At 37.7% G+C, this 19,566-nt stretch overlaps 1 protein-coding gene across 3 annotated transcripts in view; it reads left to right on the top strand.

Moving 5' to 3' along the window:
• Positions 1–18,361, top strand: part of LOC136867037 (venom allergen 5) — a 106,487-nt gene extending 88,126 nt beyond the window's left edge. For all 3 annotated transcript variants that reach the window (XM_067144134.2, XM_067144136.2, XM_067144135.2), the window contains exon 5: positions 16,959–18,361. In XM_067144134.2, coding sequence (XP_067000235.2) covers positions 16,999–18,177 — 1,179 coding nt within the window. In that variant the 5' untranslated portion in view covers positions 16,959–16,998 and the 3' untranslated portion in view covers positions 18,178–18,361. The remainder of the gene's footprint in view (positions 1–16,958) is intronic.
• The last annotated feature ends 1,205 nt before the right edge of the window (positions 18,362–19,566 follow it).

The following is a 19,566-nucleotide window of genomic DNA, read 5'->3' as shown; positions in this document are numbered from 1 at the left end:
TGCGGACTGGTAAAGCAGTTCGTGCTCCAGGACAAGTACTATTCGTCAGAGACATGCGCAGTACACCAAAATAAGTGTGAGCTGTGCTTTGTGGTCCATAGCTGTCACTCGGTGAACCATGAACAGCTGATAGGTATCATCAGCACGAGCAGCCGACATGTTACATGTACAATGAAATAGAAGTACGGCATTGTTATACAATTATACAGTAAAAGTTAAAAAGTTATACAGTTAAAAAGTCATATTTGACTACACACCAATGAAGTAAGAGGCACGAGATAAAAGCGAGAATGATGCATGACGATTTTGAAGGCAGTTCCTTGAGCCACTAGCTCACTGGGACATTCTATAACAATAAATAAATTAAATAAATTCTGATGATGATCTTATGAACTCGGATGAAGATTATTTAGGCAAGTTATTATATATATATATATATATATATATATATATATTTTTTATACTTGTTTGCAATTATGTTTAAATGATATTTGTTTTCACTACATGTACGAGTAACTCATAATTTAGTAACCAAAATTCTCTTTCTCTCTTGCTCTCCACCTATAGAAGAAACAGTACCTCTCTATGAGAATGAAACATTCAAGGAGCATTTTCGCTTCAGTAGGGAGATAATGGAAAATACTGCAGAACGGTATGAAGGAAGTGACCAGTACAAAAATCATTCTGGTCAATATAGAAAACTTTCTGCACTGAGTCAGGTTTGTCTGCAGCTGCTGCTGCAATAATAATAATAATAATAATAATGATGATGATGATGATGATGATGATGATGATGATGATGATGATGATGATGATAAACTGTTGCTATTCCAATAAAGGTTCAAATTTTCCTGTGGTTTATTGAGCATCAGACTGCAAGTTTCTGGGATGTTGCATATTGGTTTGACATTTCTTTCACCTCTCTACATAGAATTGTCAAATGATCGACTGTCTTCATCAGCAACTTATCTCCACAAGTGATCACTTGGCCTACAGAAGATGAGAAAGTAAATATTGAGCAACATTTTAGGGAAAATGGAGTTCCAGGTGTCATTGGTGCCATAGGTGGCTGTCATATTGAAATTGATAAGCCTGCAAATGACCCCGACTCGTACATAAATAGAAAAGGACACTATTCCATACAGGTATATTTTATTTTTCAACATATGTCTTCATAGTAAACCACTGTTATTATTAATGAATTAATTAATGCAAGCTGTTTGTGACCACAGGTGAAACATTTTGGATGTGTTTCTGAGTATTTTTTTAATGCTATTTGTTCAGGGCGTCAACCCATGTGGATCTTTTGCCCCTGCTGGCACCATATTGTATCAACCTGCGTGTAATTGGAATGGCGGTAGTGTGGAATGTTATGTGTGAGGAAAGGAAGATTAAGGATGTCACAAAGGACGTAATTACAATTTTAAAACCCTGACCTGGCTGGGAATGGAACCCGGGGCCACTGGGTGGCAGGCAGACGCGTTGCCCCCTACACTGTGGGGCCGAACTACCAGAGTATTTAGAAGTTCACCTCTTGGCCATAATTTATAAGAAAAAAATGTGATCAATATTTTCTTTTAGGTGACATGGTTATCCTCTGAAGAGAACCGTCTACATCATCGGTTTTTAAGCTGCCAATACTCGTGGTAGAATTATAAATTCACGTAATTCTGGAATAAAGTAATTATTATTTTAGAAACAGGTCCATTAGTCTATAATTTTATTAGTTGAGTCATTTTATTGCCAATTACCTTCCATTGAGTAGGCCTAACAAGTTGTTTAGCAGAGATGAACAAAAACAGCTGTTTGTTTATCCTCAAACAGGACTCTCCCGCATAATTGTGAACGCATGTGCATTGTAGTTTTTCTTGACTGTTCAAGAACCGTTCCAACAGACTGCTGTTTAGCGACGGTTCCCAATGAGTACATAGCTCGTGCATGCTCTCACATCAGTGCATGATCGATACCAAACCGTACACAAACTGCTTGTTGGAACAAACCTAATAATAATAATAATAATAATAATAATAATAATAATAATAATAATAATAATAATAATAATAATATAATAAGTATAATATAAGTCATCATCATCATCATCATCCTAAACCATCTCCAGTTTCCCGGGTGTGGTATATGAGCCTCCTCCATCTCATCCTGTCCTTGTACCATTCTTCCTCCACCAACTTGTCCCAATCATGACCTCTCAGCATTACATTGCTCTTAACTAAATCTATCCATTTTCTTCGTGGCCTTCCCATGGGTCGTCTTCCTTCTACCTTTCTGTCAAATTCCTTCCTTGCAGTTCTGCTTACTGGCATCCTCTTCATGTGACCAAACCACTTCAGTCTTGATATCTGAATCTTATTTAGGAGAGAATTATCTATTCCTACTTCTTCTCTAATTTTCTCATTCCTAATCTTGTCTTTCCTGGTTTTCTGGATCATAGTGCATAGGAATTTCATTTCAGCTGCCTGAAGTTTGGAATTATCTCTATTGGTCAGTGTTGTGGTTTCGAGACTGTATGTAAGAATTGGTGTTTAACGGAGTCCTGGCTTGACTCTTCAATTGACAATAGTGAAATACTGCACGACAATTATGTTATTTTCCGCCAAGATAGGCAAAATATCATTACTAGTAAGAACAAGGGAGGTGGGGTTTTATTATCAGTGAACTCTGTGTACGGTCCAGTGCAACGACCTAACTTAACGAGAAACTGGGAATGTGTTGTTGTGAAAGCCACCCCATACCCTGCCCCCGGACGAGGTGAAAGTACGGCTCACAGACTTCCGAGAAACCCTGGCTCGAATCAATCGTGTAGCAAAACAAAATGACACTATTATTGTGTGCGGAGATTTCAATATAAGCCAATTAGCCTGAGTCTCAGACGATTCGGGATCTATTAATCCTAGTCTTGCCCATGTCAACGAGGAAGCCTGCTTTCTTTTAGAGATCACCAACGAATTTAACCTTCACCAAGTTTGTGGTTTTCCAACACGAGGAAATAACTTCCTGGACCTTGCTTTCATGTCTGAAAAAGTCACTAATAATACCCTGTGTGAAGCAACAGAACAGTTAGTACAATCAGATCATTCTGCGCTTGAGCTTAGACTTCATATTTCCTGTGTTCCTCGTTTACCACAGACTACAAAATCATTATTCGTTTGGACAAAAGCAGACTTTCCCCATCTACGAAATATCTTATCCCGTTGTCCGTGGAACTTACTCGAATCCTGTCCATCTCTTGATGTCGCAGTTGACTTGTTTTATGACTTACTGCACAGCGCTCTTAAGGACGCCGTACCTTCCCACATAATGAAGACTAGGCATCTTCTCTCTTGGTATGATTCCGAACTTATTGACAAAATGCGGGCAAAGGAAAGAGCAAGGAAACGAGCTGCAAGGTCTTCACTTCCTTCAGATTACATCGAATTCACAGTGCTAAGAAAGGAATACAAACAAATACAGTGGAGAAAGTACAGGGATTATTTCGGGTCTGCTGAGGAAGATATTATCAGACATCTACAAAGATTTTGGAAATTTATTAACTGCAAATCAAAATCTAGGTGGCTACCATCTATGATGATTAATGAAGACAAGGAAATTAGCTCATTGAAAGAAATTCTGGATAACTTTGGTGACACTTTCAAAACATTCCATCCACCCAGTGTTCCCTGTAATTCTCACACCGAACAATTCGGGGAAATTAATTTTTATCACGAGTAGTAACTTCAGCATCGGAAGTCTGCAACATCTTGAAGTCGATGGATACGAAGAAGTCTTGTGGTCCAGATCAAATTCCAGGAATTGTGTTACGTGAGTGTGCTGAGGAGCTGGCAACCCCACTAGCCACGTTAATCAACTGGTCTCTTTGTGCAGGCAATTTCCCGTCCAAATGGAAGAAAGGATATGTTATTCCAGTTTTTAAGAAAGGTGACAGATCTTTATTTGTCAATTACAGACCAGTAGTTCTTCTTTCACTCATTTCCAAAGTAGCGGAAAGAGTCGTATACAAAGCCGTGTACAGTGCAGTCAGTGGTTTAATTAATATTAACCAGCATGGTTTTGTCCAAAAATGCTCTACTACCACCAATCTTGGTGTGTACTCCCACTTCATATCTAGCGCTCTGGACAATTGCAAGCAGGTTGATGCCGTGTACATGGACTTTTCCAAAGCTTTCGACTCAGTGCAGAATAATGCTCTTCTGACTAAGTTGTCAGCATATGGCATTCATGGAAGCTTGCTTGAATGGTTTAAATGCTATCTTTATGAAAGAAGGTATTCAGTAAAATACGAAGGTATCATTTCTCGCCCTTATCAGCCTATGTCTGGCATCCCTCAAGGTTCACTTCTGGGACCTTTATGTTTCCTTTTATTTGTTAATGATCTGCCATCATAAATCCATTCAAGCAACTACCTGCTCTATGCTGATGACCTTAAAATCTACAGGATAATTGAAAAGATAAATGACTGTGAATTGTTACAGTCTGATATAAATAATATTAGTGATTGGTGAAAAAAAAGTGGCATTTAACCCTAAATATTTCAAAGTGCAGTGCAATATCCTTCACGAGAAAGATGCAAGTTAATGTATTCAATTATCACGTAGGGGATCAAGAAGTAAAGCATGTTAATAAAATTAACGATCTTGGTATTATCTTTAGTAATCAAAATGGTCTATCTTTCAATGAGCATGTGTTAAATATCGTTAAAAAGGCATTTAAAACGTTAGGCTTCCTCAAAAGAAATTGCAACAGTTTTAAATCTGTTGCCCCATTGAAAACCCTGTATTTTTCGCTTATACGATCTATTCTAGAGTACTGCTCTGAAGTGTGGATCCCCTCACAGCAATACTTAGTTAATGCCTTAGAGCAAGTACAGATCAGATTCTCAAAATGGATCAGTAAAATGTGTTTGGGTATCAAGCTGTCATCGACAGATTATGATTTGTTTTGTACAAACATGTGTATTGAGTCACTTCGCTTAGGACTAGGCGCAGGTATGTCAATGCACGTTTCATACACAAATGTATCGGTAATTTCCTTGACTGTCCCAATTTACTCCAGTTGCTACCAATTCATGTTCCTTCCCGCAATACCCGACAGGCTGTCACCTTTCACTTACCCAGGTGCAGAACGGAATCACACAGGAGCTCCTGGTTTATGCAGGCCCTAAGAATCTGAACGAAATTAGTGGGATGGTGAATATATTTCACTCGTCAGCTAGTGAAATTCGCAGACATCTTATGGACGCTTCATAGACAGAGTGTTCCTTGTATCTTGCTCTGCCCATTTAGTAACTGAAAGTTTTATTTCCTTCCTTTGGTCATTTCAAATGTATAAACACTTTTCTGTTTTCATGTCTTTTTTCCCTTCCTTATGTGTTTTAATAATAATAATGTTATTTGTTTTACATCCCACTAACTACTTTTTAAGGTCTTCAGAGATGCCGAGATGCTGGAATTTAGTCCCGCAGGAGTTCTTTTACGTGCCAGTAAATCTACCGACACGAGGTTGTCATATTTGAGCACCTTCAAATACCACCAGACTGAGCCAGGATCGAACCTGCCAAGTTGGGGTTAGAAGGCCAGCGCCTTAACTGTCTGAGCCACTCAGCTCGGCCTTATGTGTTTTGTAAATATGTATATATTATATATTGCTTAGTTATAATTAGCGGTAGTAGTAAGTTCTGTTAATATTGTTATTATTTGAATGTATTATATCATCTGGAATTGGAGAATCAATAACTCTGTTGATGATAAATAAACAAATCAAATCAAATCTAATGGCTTTTTCTTCTCCGGGGGGCTACAAAGGCTGGGGCACCCTGTATCTCCTGAATGGGGCCTAGTCCTGGACAGAATGCGGCGCCCTCACCACGGAGGCAGGATCGTCTCGACAACCATGTCCATGGAGAGCTTTCTAGCAGGAGGCCTCATCATCAGGCATCACAACCAGGAGCGGATGTGCGATGCAAAGAAGGACCTCACTACTCTGTTCCAGGTCATCCGTCTACCAGAGAGGGACAGCTTGCCAGGGATGAACACCGGCGCCGAGAAGGAGACGGAGACCAGGGAGGCCACCACCCAGACGCCGAGGAGACTAAGGCATAGGGCGGTTAACACCGACCTAGTCCAAGCCACCCAGTCGGAGACCAGCGACGCCACCACGGAGGGGTACCTTGGCGGAGCGACTGTGTGACCCAAGCTGAGCGGCTCGGCACTGCAAAGTGGATGCAGACCACTCCTCCAAAAATCTTATCAATTACAGCTGCTTTTCTAGTTTTCAACTTTTGTATCTTATTGTAAATGTCATTGTTCATCATCATTATCATCATCATCATTATAATGATTTCCCATTATCCGGCTGTAGCCGGGTAGGAGCAAATATGATTCCTCTCCACTTTCTTCGGTCTTTCCACCACTCTTCCTCCAACACTGTGTCCCAGTCCAGGTTTCTTTCTCTAATACTGCATTGGATTGTGTCCTTCCATCTCAATCATGGTCGTCCGTGGTCTCTCCTTCCTTGCATTTGCATTTCCATCACCTTTTCTGGCATTCTTTCATCACTCATTCGCTCTATGTGTTTAAACCATCTGAATCAGCCCTTCTCTACTCTTCTGTATCATACTCCTCAAGAATTTCATTTTGGCTGCCTGTATTCAACTCTCATCCTTCTTTGTCATTGTCCAAGTTTCTGCTCCGTAAGTTGTTATGTTTACGTAATACATCTTGTACATAGTTTCCTTTGCTTCCATTGGTACATCTTTGTTCCATAACATGTTTCTTACACTATTTTAGAAACCACTTCCAGCTTGAATCCTCTTACTAATTTCACTACCCACTTGAGCATTCTCCATTAATTCACTCTGTAGGTATTTGAACATCTCCAATAATTCCAGGGGCTTGTCTGCAAGTCTAATCTGACCTTTCCCTTCTTTCTCCCCTCTAGTCATAACAAGAGTTTTACTCTTTTCTACACTTATTTTCAATCCACATTCTTTGATCTTCCCATTCACCATGTCCAACTGTTCTTGAACCTTCATATCCTCTTCTCCCAAAATCACAATATCATCTGCAAATAACAACATGTTCATTTCTCTTTCTCCATATGCTGCTTTTGCTGTTCTCATGAGATCATCCATTACTATTGTAAACAGGATTGGCAATAGAACACTTCCCTGCCTCAGCCCACTAGTGATTTTGAACCAACTTGTCCTGCCAACTTATGTTTGCACGCAACTACAACATCTCATGTACGTTGCCATGATCATTTTTATTAATCCCTGTCCAATTTCTTTTTGCATCAGACTGTCCCAAACTTTAGTCCTGGGGACACTGTCATATGCCTTTTCAACATCAATGAATGTCATCACCATATATTCCCATACTCCCATTGCTTTTCCATTAGTTGTCTCATAAAGAAAATGGGCTCTATTGTTGACCTTCCACTTTGGAAACCAAACTGATTTTCCCGTATCTGATTTTCAACTCTCAACCTTATCCTACTTTCCAGTATCCTCTCCATCATCTTAGCAACATGGGATATCAGAGTAATTCCCCTATAGTTCTTCAATACTTTCTTATTGCCTTTGTTGAAAATTGAGATGATTATTACTTTTTGCCAATCCTCAGGGACCTCCTTATTCTCCCAGACAATCCTAAGAACTTGATATGTCCACTGCAGGCCTAGAGCTGCAGCTGCCTTTATCATCTCCACTAAAATTTCATCTATTCCAGCAGTTTTTCCATTATTCATCTTTCTTAATGCCATTTCAATTTCATTCATTGTAATTTCTTTATCCATTTCTTCATCAACTAATTGCCTTTTCCGGTGGTCCATTGAATGACTGTCATTAGTTCCTGTTCAGCAACATCTAAAAATACTCTCCCCATCTATTTCTTATTTCTTCTGGCTTTTTAAATATTATGCCGCCTTCATCCTTCACAATTTCTTGCTGCCCTGCATATCATCTCTCAATTTCTGTGTTAATAAGGCCCAGCTTTTCTGTTTTCTTCCTCCATTACTTTCTTGGCCAAATTCTTTGCCCCCAGATATTTTCTTCTACTTTCTTCAGTCTTAAATGTTTTCCATGCTTTCCATGCCATTTTCTCTTCATTCACATTACTATTTACCCTATCATTCCACCAGTGTGTCTCTTTGTCTTTCACATTTCCTGATGTTCTACCACATACCTTTTCTGCACATCCAACCAGTGCTTCCTTAAAACTTTTGCATTCATCTTTAACATTCCCCAATTCCTTCCTGGTCACCAAGGGTATTGTTTCCCTTTGAAATTCTTCTTGTATGCTTTTCTCCTTCAACTTCCATACTTTAATTCTTTTCGCTTTTCGTAACCCCTTATGCGGGTAGCTCGGTACACAATGGCTCACTCCCAGGTGGGAAGCGATTTCCCTGATTGAAGAAAATATTTAATTACTTGATTAAAAACAATCTTAGACTAAAATAAACTATTGAAGGGCCCTAAGAGAAATATTTATTTGAATATAATATATTCAATTGTTGAAAAATTCTATTATTTTAATTTGAATATAATATATTCAATTGTTGAAAAATTCTATTATTTTAATTTTTCAATACTTTGTGCAAAAACATACTAAGTGCTTTCACACTGTGATATCAAGATTGCTTCTTCCTAATATCAAAAGTCTGGTTTTCGTTTATACAGTAACATTTACCTGAATATTTAAGGCAGTTTACTATCGACCTCTGCCTGGAAATAAATGTTTCTGTATACATAAATAGTAGATTTACAAAGTTTACATGTACTTAAAAGATTTACAACGGAATAAGTTACAATACTCACAAAATTTCTGTTATGTTGGTTAGCGCTTTTGAGGATCAAGTTTATATAGCCTACCCACAATTCATAAGTGACACACATGGACTAAATTACACTACAATACAGGTAATATTTACAGTATTTACAGTCTTCACAGTGTTATGTCTTTTACAGCTGTTCATTATGATACACATGGAAGCACATAATGTTATATAACCTGTCTTGGCTTTGCATAATTTATATGATTCCATTCCAAAACGCAATCATTTTATTGGTATGCAAACTTTCCGCCCTAGCCACCCTTGCCATAGCAAGAGGTTCTCATCAATTGGCACTTTGCCATCAGGGTATAAGTTTCCAAAAATTTTGCTAACAGGTGGTCAAATACTGGATTTATCTTGTATATTTCGAGAGGAAGTTGTCCATTATTCAACTCATTGTCAGAGATATGTACTAAGCTGTAGAGGAAAATATAATAATAATAATAATAATAATAATAATAATAATAATAATAATAATAATAATAATATAGTATAATAAGTATAATATAAGTCATCATCATCATCATCATCCTAAACCATCTCCACCGAGCTCGATAGCTGCAGTCGTTTAAATGCGGCCAGTATCCAGTATTCGGGAGATAGTAGGTTCGAACCCCACTATCGGCAACCCTGAAAATGGTTTTCCGTGGTTTCCCATTTTCACACCAGGCAAATGCTGGGGCTGTACCTTAATTAAGGCCACGGCCGCTTCCTTCCCACTCCTGGGCATTTCCTATCCCATCGTCGCCATAAGACCTATCTGTGTCGGTGCGACGTAAAGCAACTAGCATAATATAAACCATCTCCAGTTTCCCGGGTGTGGTATATGAGCCTCCTCCATCTCATCCTGTCCTTGTACCATTCTTCCTCCACCAACTTGTCCCAATCATGACCTCTCAGCATTACATCGCTCTTAACTAAATCTATCCATTTCCTTCGTGGCCTTCCCATGGGTCGTCTTCCTTCTACCTTTCTGTCAAATTCCTTCCTTGCAGTTCTGTTTACGGGCATCCTCTTCATGTGACCAAACCACTTCAGTCTTGATATCTGAATCTTATTTAGGAGAGCATTATCTATTCCTACTTCTTCTCTAATTTTCTCATTCCTAATCTTGTCTTTCCTGGTTTTCTGGATCATAGTGCATAGGAATTTCATTTCAGCTGCCTGAAGTTTGGAATTATCTCTATTGGTCAGTGTTGTGGTTTCGAGACTGTATGTAAGAATTGGTGTATAATAGGACTTGTACAATGTAATTTTTGTTTTCATGGGTATTTGCTCATCCCACAGCAGGTGTCTTACCTGGTGGTAGAATTGTGTTGCCTTATTGATTCGATTGTTCACCTCATGTTTTGCTAGGTTGTCATTTGATATAACGCTACCCAAGTATTTGAAAACTGGAACGCTGTCCAGTTGAGCTTCATTTAACATGACTGTTGGTTCTGCTCCTTCCCCATACACTTTCATCACCACCGTCTTGGTCTTGCTGATGTTTAAACCATATTTCTTAAACTCCTCATTCCAGATTTGTATTCTCTCTCCCAATTCATCTTCTGAGTCACTCCAGATCGCAACATCATCTGCAAATGTGAAGGCTTTGATATCTCCATGTTCTTTCCTTTTAATAGATTTCATTACTACATCCATTACAATAATAAATAGAAGTGGTGACAATGAGCTGCCCTGTTGCACTCCTCTCTTTGTTTCAAACCAGTCCGACAAACCACATCCTACTTGAATACAGCTTCTGTTCCCACTATACAACATTTTCACTTTGTCTATGAGGCTGTCTCGCACTTGAAGTTCTTTCATGCATTGCCAAATTCTTTCCCTTGGTACACTATCGTATGCTTTCTCAATGTCCAAAAATATTAGGAATAAAGGCTTGTTCTTCTCCCAGTATTTTTCCATTAGCATCCTAATTGCAAATATAAGGTCTGTAGTTGACCTTCCTGGTCTGAAACCATACTGCTCTTCTTCCAAAATTGGTTCAACAATATCTCTGATTCTGGTCTCGATTATTTTTTCCAATATTTTCAGGACATGAGACAGTAGTGTGATACCACGGTAATTAGTACATTTTCGTCGGCTTCCTTTCTTGAACAGAGGTACAATGATGCCCATCTTCCAGTCCTCAGGAATATTATTTTCCTCCCATATCTTGTTGAGCAGTCTATAGAGCCATTGGATTCCTGGAACTCCCGCTGCTTTCAGCATATCTGCACTTAGTTCATCTATGCCCACTGCCTTTCCTTTCTTTATGCTCTTGAGCGCATTTTCAACCTCAAGCCATGTAATTGGTGGTTCAGTTGTGGTTCCTCGACTTGGCTCTCCTCTATCCGTTGTTATGTTTTCTGTATCTCCATTCAGCAGCTTTTCGAAATAGATCTTGAGTTCTTGTTTAATTTCTCCCTCTTCTTGTGCCAGAGTTCCATCATCATGTTCTATTGCTTTTATGGTCTCTTGATCCCTTCGCTTGTTTTTCACAACTCTGTATAGCAATTTCATATTTTCTCTACTGTCCTCTTCCAGTTTGTCTGCAAACTCATTCCATTACTTCTCTTTTTCTTCCCTTACAATGTTCTTTACAGCAAGTTTCTTGTTCCTGTATACTCCTTGAAGTCTTTGTATTTCTTGTTCATTTCGTTCTTGTCCCTGTTTTTGTTTCTCCTTGTCCAGTGCCTTCTTTATTTGGTTTCTTTCTTTCACCGCTGTTTTCACTCTATCATTCCACCATGGTGTCTCCTTTTTTCTTTTGATAGAACTTGTAACTCCACATAGGTTTTTGGCTTCTCCCACAAAGGTGTCTTTGAAGGCCTTCCATTCTTCATTAATGCTGGTTACTTCACACTTCGGCAAACTCTGTTGAATCCTTAAATTGTATTCTTCCTTTATTTGGACTTCTTGCAACTTACAAGTTTTAATCCTTGGTTTTTTCGTAATAAGTTTCTGCGTTTCATTTGTCTTATGTTTGAAGTCTACTACCAACAATCTGTGGTCACTGTCCATGCTTTCACTAGGGATGACCTTTACATCTGTGGTGTACCTGCCACCATCTTTATTTGTGATTACGTAGTCAATTAATGTTCTATACTGGCCATCCCAACTGTACCTTGTTATTCTGTGACTGTCTCTTTTTTTGAAGAATGTATTTTTGATTATAAGATCATTTCTTCTGCACAGATCTAATAGTTGTTCTCCTTCTGGGTTCCTTTGTCCAAATCCAAGTGGACCAATGATGTTCTCGTACCCAAGTCTGTCTACCCCAACTTGCGCATTTAGATCTCCAATAATAATAACATTTTCCTCATTAACTGTATCTTCCAGGTCTTGCTGAAATTTCTCTTTGTCTTCCTCACTGCAGCCTGTCTGTGGGGCATACACTTGTATGATGGTGTACTTAGTGTTCTCCAGTTTCATGGACATTTTAATGATTCTATCACTTTTGCAGATAACTTCAGCTGTAGCATCAGTCCTTTCGTTAATTAAGAATCCAACACCATTTTTCGCTACCTTCTCCTGTCCACTCCAGTATAATTTATAACCTCCACGAAGTGTCTTACTTCCAATCCCTTTCCATTTGGTCTCACTTAATCCCAATATTGATATTTTTCTTCTATCCATCATGTCTAGGAGTTCTTCTAACTTTCCAGTTAATGATAGAATGTTCATAGTTCCAATTCGGTATTTGGGTCTCTTTTTTATTTGGGGTTTCCTTTCAGAACATTGTATATCATCAGCCTTACGGTCATCATACTTTACAATTGTCTGAGAGGACGTGTCAGTCCGGTCTATAATATTCTTTCCAAGGCTCTTTTTCTTATTGAAAGCAACTATACTCAATACTCTCCTGCTGACTTGCTAGGCCTAACACATAAGAGGATTTTCTTTCAGGGTTTACTCCCTTAGCCTTTGAGGATGCCTTCCTTGTCCTACAAGGCAGTAGGTTCCATCTGTACACCCCAGAAGGATGGGTTGCCTCTTCCGCCATCTCCGCCGTACTGAAGTCCATCTTCTCCGCCGTAGATGCCGTTGAGGTCTTCACCCTTAACCCAGGACAAGGGCCCTCCATATTTATGACCCCTGGAGAGAGGGTGTCCCAGTATTTTAAAACCCCCAGGAATAGGGCTACCTGTTGGTCCCCGGGTTGTATTGGTTATTTCAACCAGCCCTACATACTGTAGGGGCCCCCTATCTGCCACCTGGGGACGCGCTCTGTAGGGGTCAGATTCCCCTGGTTACTTATTGGAAGTTAACCCCACCCACAAGGAGTAAGGTTATTTGCAGAGATAATATAAGTATAATAGTATAATAATATAGTATAATAATATAATATAGTATAATAAGTATAATATTAATATTAATACACAATTTTCTAATCCAGATTTTACCTTAGATCATTACAATTGCTGTCTTACCTGCTTAACAGTCTGATTCACACTTGACTATGAATAGTTAGAAATCAAACAGGTGTAATAAGTGCCCATACTAAATAGCCTTAGTGGTCAAAAGAAAAGGTTTAAGAAATCAGCCATAAACAAAATGCTAGGAGGCAAAAATCTTGCACTCCTTTTAAAATATACCTTGAAAGACTTAAGATCCTATGTGGGCTTATGGCCCTGAGTTACTGCACTGCCATGGTACCAAAATGAGCAGACACAAGTAATAAAAAGGAATGATTACAATAACAGAATTAAAACACAAGGGCCAAAAGAAGACAGGGAGAAAAACTTACCTTAAAACCCAGGGTGAGACATGGAAGGAGTGGATCAGGAAACATCAATATATGGTATCTGACTAATATCAATTAAAGAAAACAACCTTTTTAAGTCAAACAACGAAATTTACTTTAGGAAAAATTAAGCTTTAAAATTAAATTAACAGAGAGCAAAAATTAAGGTCATCTTCAACTAAAAATCCAGGAGTGTATAAATAAGAACAATCCTTTAAAATGGGAACAAGATTAACAACCAGAAGACTAACCCTACTTTAAACACGATCAGCCAACTCAAAAGGAAAGTAGTTGAAATGCTAAACCTATCATAAATTTAACTTAAAATAATAATTGCATGTACATCCTTAACTTATTTCTTTTAACAAATTCCCAGTTTTCTCCTTAAATTCTTGATGTTACCAAGAAGTCCCACTGAGTTTCCGCAAGGCATATCACCGTAACAATTCACTAGTTTGAGTTTCTATCATTTACATTAAAATACAAATAAACCAGAAAAATATTACCATGAGGAAGTAAAGAAAGTGTGCAAAAATCAATTACAATTGAAGAATTAACATAAAATACACCATAAACACTAAGTATGTCCACAGAAAAACACCCACGATGGCTTCCTCAGTCAACAAAAATCATGACTATCACCAAACAAGGAGATGGAACAACCAATCCTGAAACAATACACAACAATAGGAAGCTCACATGAGATTAAACGAAGAGAATCCATTATATCCCAAACTCAAAGAATTACAAGTTAATATAAAATAATAAAAGGGGAAACAGAAAATAATATTAAGAATGGCATCAAATAGTAATAATAATAATAATAATAATAATAATAATAATAATAATATCTGAAAAACTTGCAGAAACTCACATGGTAGTTAAACCGCCTCTAATATAATTTTGAAATCAATAATGCATTACATAATATTTTAAAGGAGCCTTCTGGCAATGATAATAATAATAATAATAATAATAATAATAATAATAATAATAAAGGTAATCAACCCCACTTCATATGTGGTGAGATGGTTTAACTCAACCCAAATGGAAATAACATAACTTGTTAGCAGCCTGAAATTTCAAGTTACACAAAAGAATGGCAATTCAAAGAAAAGAGATAATTTTAGGAAGAAAACATTTTCAAAGGTTCGAAACATGGATGTAATATTCACAAGCTCCGCGACCTAGTTCAAAACGATGACCATGAGAAGCTGATGTCTTGGTCCAGAAGGATCTTTTTTTGTTTAAATCACCTTAAGTTATTCTAAAATAGGGTAATCCACAGCAAAGATGATAGAATAAAATGATAGAATAGAAGACACTTGAGAAACATTTCTGGGCAATCATACCCTACACAAGGATGCTTATCCCGGCTCCATCGTTACAGGCCAAGCCCATACACCACCGTGTTCCACTCCACAAGTTGACAGCATGACGCCTGAGCACAGAATGGCGTACAAACGCTCACTCACTGCTACTGTTAGGCAGAAAGAAGCAGCCGTGTGTTCATTGGTCAGAGTAAATGAAGTTAGACTCGCTGCCAGCTGGGAGCAGCACCAAGCAGGAACGAATGCTCCAAGAGCAGAGATGGAGAGATTCTCTGAACAAATGTGAGAGAAGCGCTCAGGGGTGAAGTAAAGTTTTAAAATAAAATTGTGACATCCAGTCACAGAGAAGATAAAAGAATAATAATAATGAGAAATAAATTATCCAGTAACACAAATTTCCATGGCAGGATGTCATATCTAAAAATGTTAATGAAGGGGAAAACAGCATAACCTCAGTTACAGTTACAGAGGTTAAGCCTATACTACAGAGGGTGACTAGTTGGAGAAAAATATTAAGTTCCAAAAGAAGAGATAGAATTTAAAGTTTTACAAAATCATAGTCACCCCAATACCAAGTTGATTGGGAATTAAAAGAGGGCGAACAGTCTTTACTCCCTAAATTAGAATAAAGTCCTTATAATTGCTGGAGAATTTACATTTAAAAGATGATATTGAACTTTAGAAATTTATATTAAGAATGAATTTTGAAACCTTTGCCTCAAGTAAGCTTTCTAAAACTATCACATAATTCAAATATGTCTGCCATTACCTTGAGCTGATGGGCCTTCCGACAGCAGGCAAGGCTTTACCCCTGCCTTCACTATGTATGCACTCTAGACCTCAAGACTTGAGCGATGAAAAGACAACATGGCCCTTAAGCTCCTAGCTTTTATAGTAGAGGAGAAGGTTCCAGAAATCTCTAGACTGAAGGCCAGTAAACACTCTCAATTTTGATTGGCTACTCTACCTAATATATACCGGCACACCAAAATTTCTGATTGGCTAATAATTTCATGAAGAATGAAGAGATAGAAGTGCTATTAACCTTAGAACACAAAAACAATCTGCAAACACTTCAGGTTATTTAACTTAGAAACTACAAATTTCTTTGAAAATTAATTGTCCATCCTCCCACCAGAAGACGTAAGTCGATAGTAGAGACATCTGAAGGTTAAAGTTCAAACTTCTTCCAGTACACAGTTCAAGGTTCACATTACAGATGGCCTTCTAAAAGGCGGTCATTTTAAATGTACGGAGCCAGTATACCTCTGGTATAATAATAATAATAACAATAACAATAACAATAGTAATAATAATGCAGAACAAGGATCCCCCTTTTACACATGCAACCCCAAAGATAATTTTTTATGCATATTATAAACTGGTGAAGCCTCCATAGCTCAGGCGGCAGTACACCAGCCTCTCACTGCTGGGTTCCATGCTTCAAATCCCAGTCATTCCAGGTGCGATTTGTGCTGGAAGTGGAAGCAGGACAGGTTTTTCTCCGCATACTACGGTCTTCCCTGTTATCTTTAATTCCAGCAACACTCTCCAATATCATTTCCTTTTCTCTGTCAGTCATTAATCATGCCTGATTAATCATGGCTTTGGCAGCCGGCACAGTTCCTATCCTCACCGCTAGATGGGGGCTTCATTTATTCCATTCCTGACCCGATTGAATGACTGAGAAACAGGCTGAGGATTATAAATGTTACAAGATGAAATAGATGTAGAATAACTAGGACTGATAAGGATGAAGACAATCTATTTGAATATGGCAATGTATGAAAATGTGGAGACCATTCTTGTCTTTTTGTATTTTCATTTTTGTCCTTGTCTCCAATTTCTATTGTTCCCTTTTCCCCCCACACTGACCTGTCATCATGTTTATCATATTATGTGTTTCTTTTCATGCACTGATTTGTCATTTGTTTTTTCCTTTCCCGTATTTAAGAACTCTAATTAACATTTTGCTGAATCATATAATGACACAGAATTTTTCTGTACAAGTAAAAATTACTCTTATACTTCATTTCCATTTTTTGTTTTATTAGGAAAGCAAACAAAAAGAACCAAGTTGGCCACTACACACAGATGGTTTGGGCAGTGACGTATCTGATAGGATGTGGTCGTGCCGTCTACAAGGAAAATGTGGATGGAGATATATTCCTCATGGAACACTTTGTTTGTAACTATGGCCCTGCTGGTAATGTTTTAACGATGCCTGTATATAAGAGAGGACCTCCAGCATCTCAGTGTCCTGCTGGTTTGATCAGCCCAAATTATAGTGGACTATGCCTACCTATTTCAGCAGCTCACATGAACACAAGTATTTTGAAGAGACCACCTCCACCTCCTCCTCCACCACCTTCCCCTCCATCATATATTCCAAGTTCTGGTGGACGACATAAGTGGTCAACACCAAAACCATTAAGTAACTGGAGGACATCATCTCAATATACTAGATATCCTGATATGAATTACTCTTGGATAACTTCACCTTCTCCACAACACAACAAATGGCTCACGACTCCTTCAACACCTGTTGAACATTCACATGCAAATAACATTGCGTCTTCATCGAGAAATCAGCCTGCAACAGAAGGAAATAATCAAAGGGTATTTCCTCATCCAGCTTCACAATCAACATTAGAAAATCAGTTTCAAATGAATAATTATTCTTCACTTAATGGCCATAAGAAATATGATCCACTGAGAAACCATGCAAAAGAAGATCAACTCACTATCATCATCGACCAATCACCAGGAGAGCAACAGGATTTGAAAGTTCTCAAATTGATTGTTGGACCAAATGCAATATCAAGAACTGCATCAGAAGGAAAAATGATTAAAGTAAGTAATAATGTTGGCATAATTGTAGAGCCATCTGAAAAACATGATAAGTCCTCTAGCAACACACAGTGCTCCGGTGATTGCGGACCTAACAAATCTTCAGACCATTCACAGGAACAAAATGATGAAACCTCATATCATGATCTTCATAAGATGTCTGATAGCTTTGATAGTAATTCTCAATCTAATATACCACCATATTCTCCACAAAATTATAAACAGAAAGAGAATACTGGTAAGTATAAGGCAGCCTATCCAGAATTTTCTGAGATAAAATATCCATTCAGAAGTCAGGATACAGATGATCAGTCAAAACTGTTTCAGGCTCAGACAGAGCAACGTTTTCCTCCATCAGTGCATTATCAACAACTAACTCACCCTAAAGAAGGAAGTTATGGAATGGGATATTCTGTTAGCTAACATTAAATGTTGTTTGATGAATTCTCCTCTTGTTTATATTACTGGACATTTGGTTAAGAATTGATGGAAAATGAGAGAAACTGAAAATGCCGACTATTTGAGTTTTATATTTATATTTACTATTTCAAAAACATGTGTATTTTTTACACTGTATTAAAATATAATGTCTGCATAGATAACAGTCTTCATCTAGTGATTTTGATACCAATTTGTTTGGTATCAAACAGCCATACCTTATGGATTCTGTTAGTTTTAATAAAGCATAATTTACAGCTGGATTCTCCAGTTTGGATAGTATGGTCTTTAATTCTGAAGAAGAAATTTATTGTAAATTTGTTGGTAGTATTTGGCCACATTATTCCATCTGTTCATCAATTGTGAAGAAGTAATTTATGGTTCAATTATTTTTCAGAACTTCTACCATCATTTGCTCATGTTATGGAAGTGTAAATGAATTGTTTCTTTTAAAACCTGAATTTTGTTTAAAGTTTAATAGAATATAATTTTTCTCAAGAGCTTGAACTAATATTTACTACTGCTGTACTTGTTTCTTTTCACAATATGGAATGGGATATTCTGTTAGCTAACATTAAATTTTGTGCATAAAATTCAGTACATTGGAGAATTTTTCAATTTCTATTACATAAGGAGAAGCTGGAAATTGGCAATCATATTCCATACAGACCTCTGATTTTGGGGATTCTCCTGGTATTCATGACATTAATACAAAATGAGGCGCCAAACAGTTGTCTGTTAGGTTGGATCTCAAAATAGCACCACCGAAGGTTATGTGATTATTTATTTATTTATTTATTTATTTATTTATTTATTTATTTAATTTATTTGACTTTACCAGTGGCAAAGTTACGGCTCGTAGCCCTTTCTTACACTTAACCACATAAATTGCACATATAAAAGAAATGTACAATTATGTTACAAAATCAAAGATAACGGGATGGTCTATGGAGAGGTGATAAGGGTCCAGGGATCTGGAAGTCAAGTAGGGATGACATTGAAATGTTAGTGTTGAACTGTAGAAGTATTGTAAACAAAGGAATAGAATTAACTAATTTAATAGATATATAAAAACCCAAACCCCATGCACTACAGCCCTTGAAGGACCTTGACCTACCAAGCGACCACTGCTCAGCCCGAAGGCCTGCAGATTGCGGGGTGTCATGTGGTCAGCACGACAAATTGGCTTGGCCGTTATTCTTGGCTTTGGATGAACATACTTTTTACAAACTTTATTAACCTAATGATTCATCCCATAATTGATAAAGATCCATTTTTTGCTTTGGACAATTTTAGTTAAATGTAGATAATTTTTATTGTATTCATGTCATAAAATTTGGTTTTATTCAATGTACACACTTTAAACCCATGTAC

Source organism: Anabrus simplex, chromosome 3, assembly GCF_040414725.1.
Source record: "Anabrus simplex isolate iqAnaSimp1 chromosome 3, ASM4041472v1, whole genome shotgun sequence".
Taxonomy (NCBI): Eukaryota; Metazoa; Arthropoda; class Insecta; order Orthoptera; family Tettigoniidae; genus Anabrus; species Anabrus simplex.
This window is presented reverse-complemented; position numbering and strand designations above follow the sequence as displayed.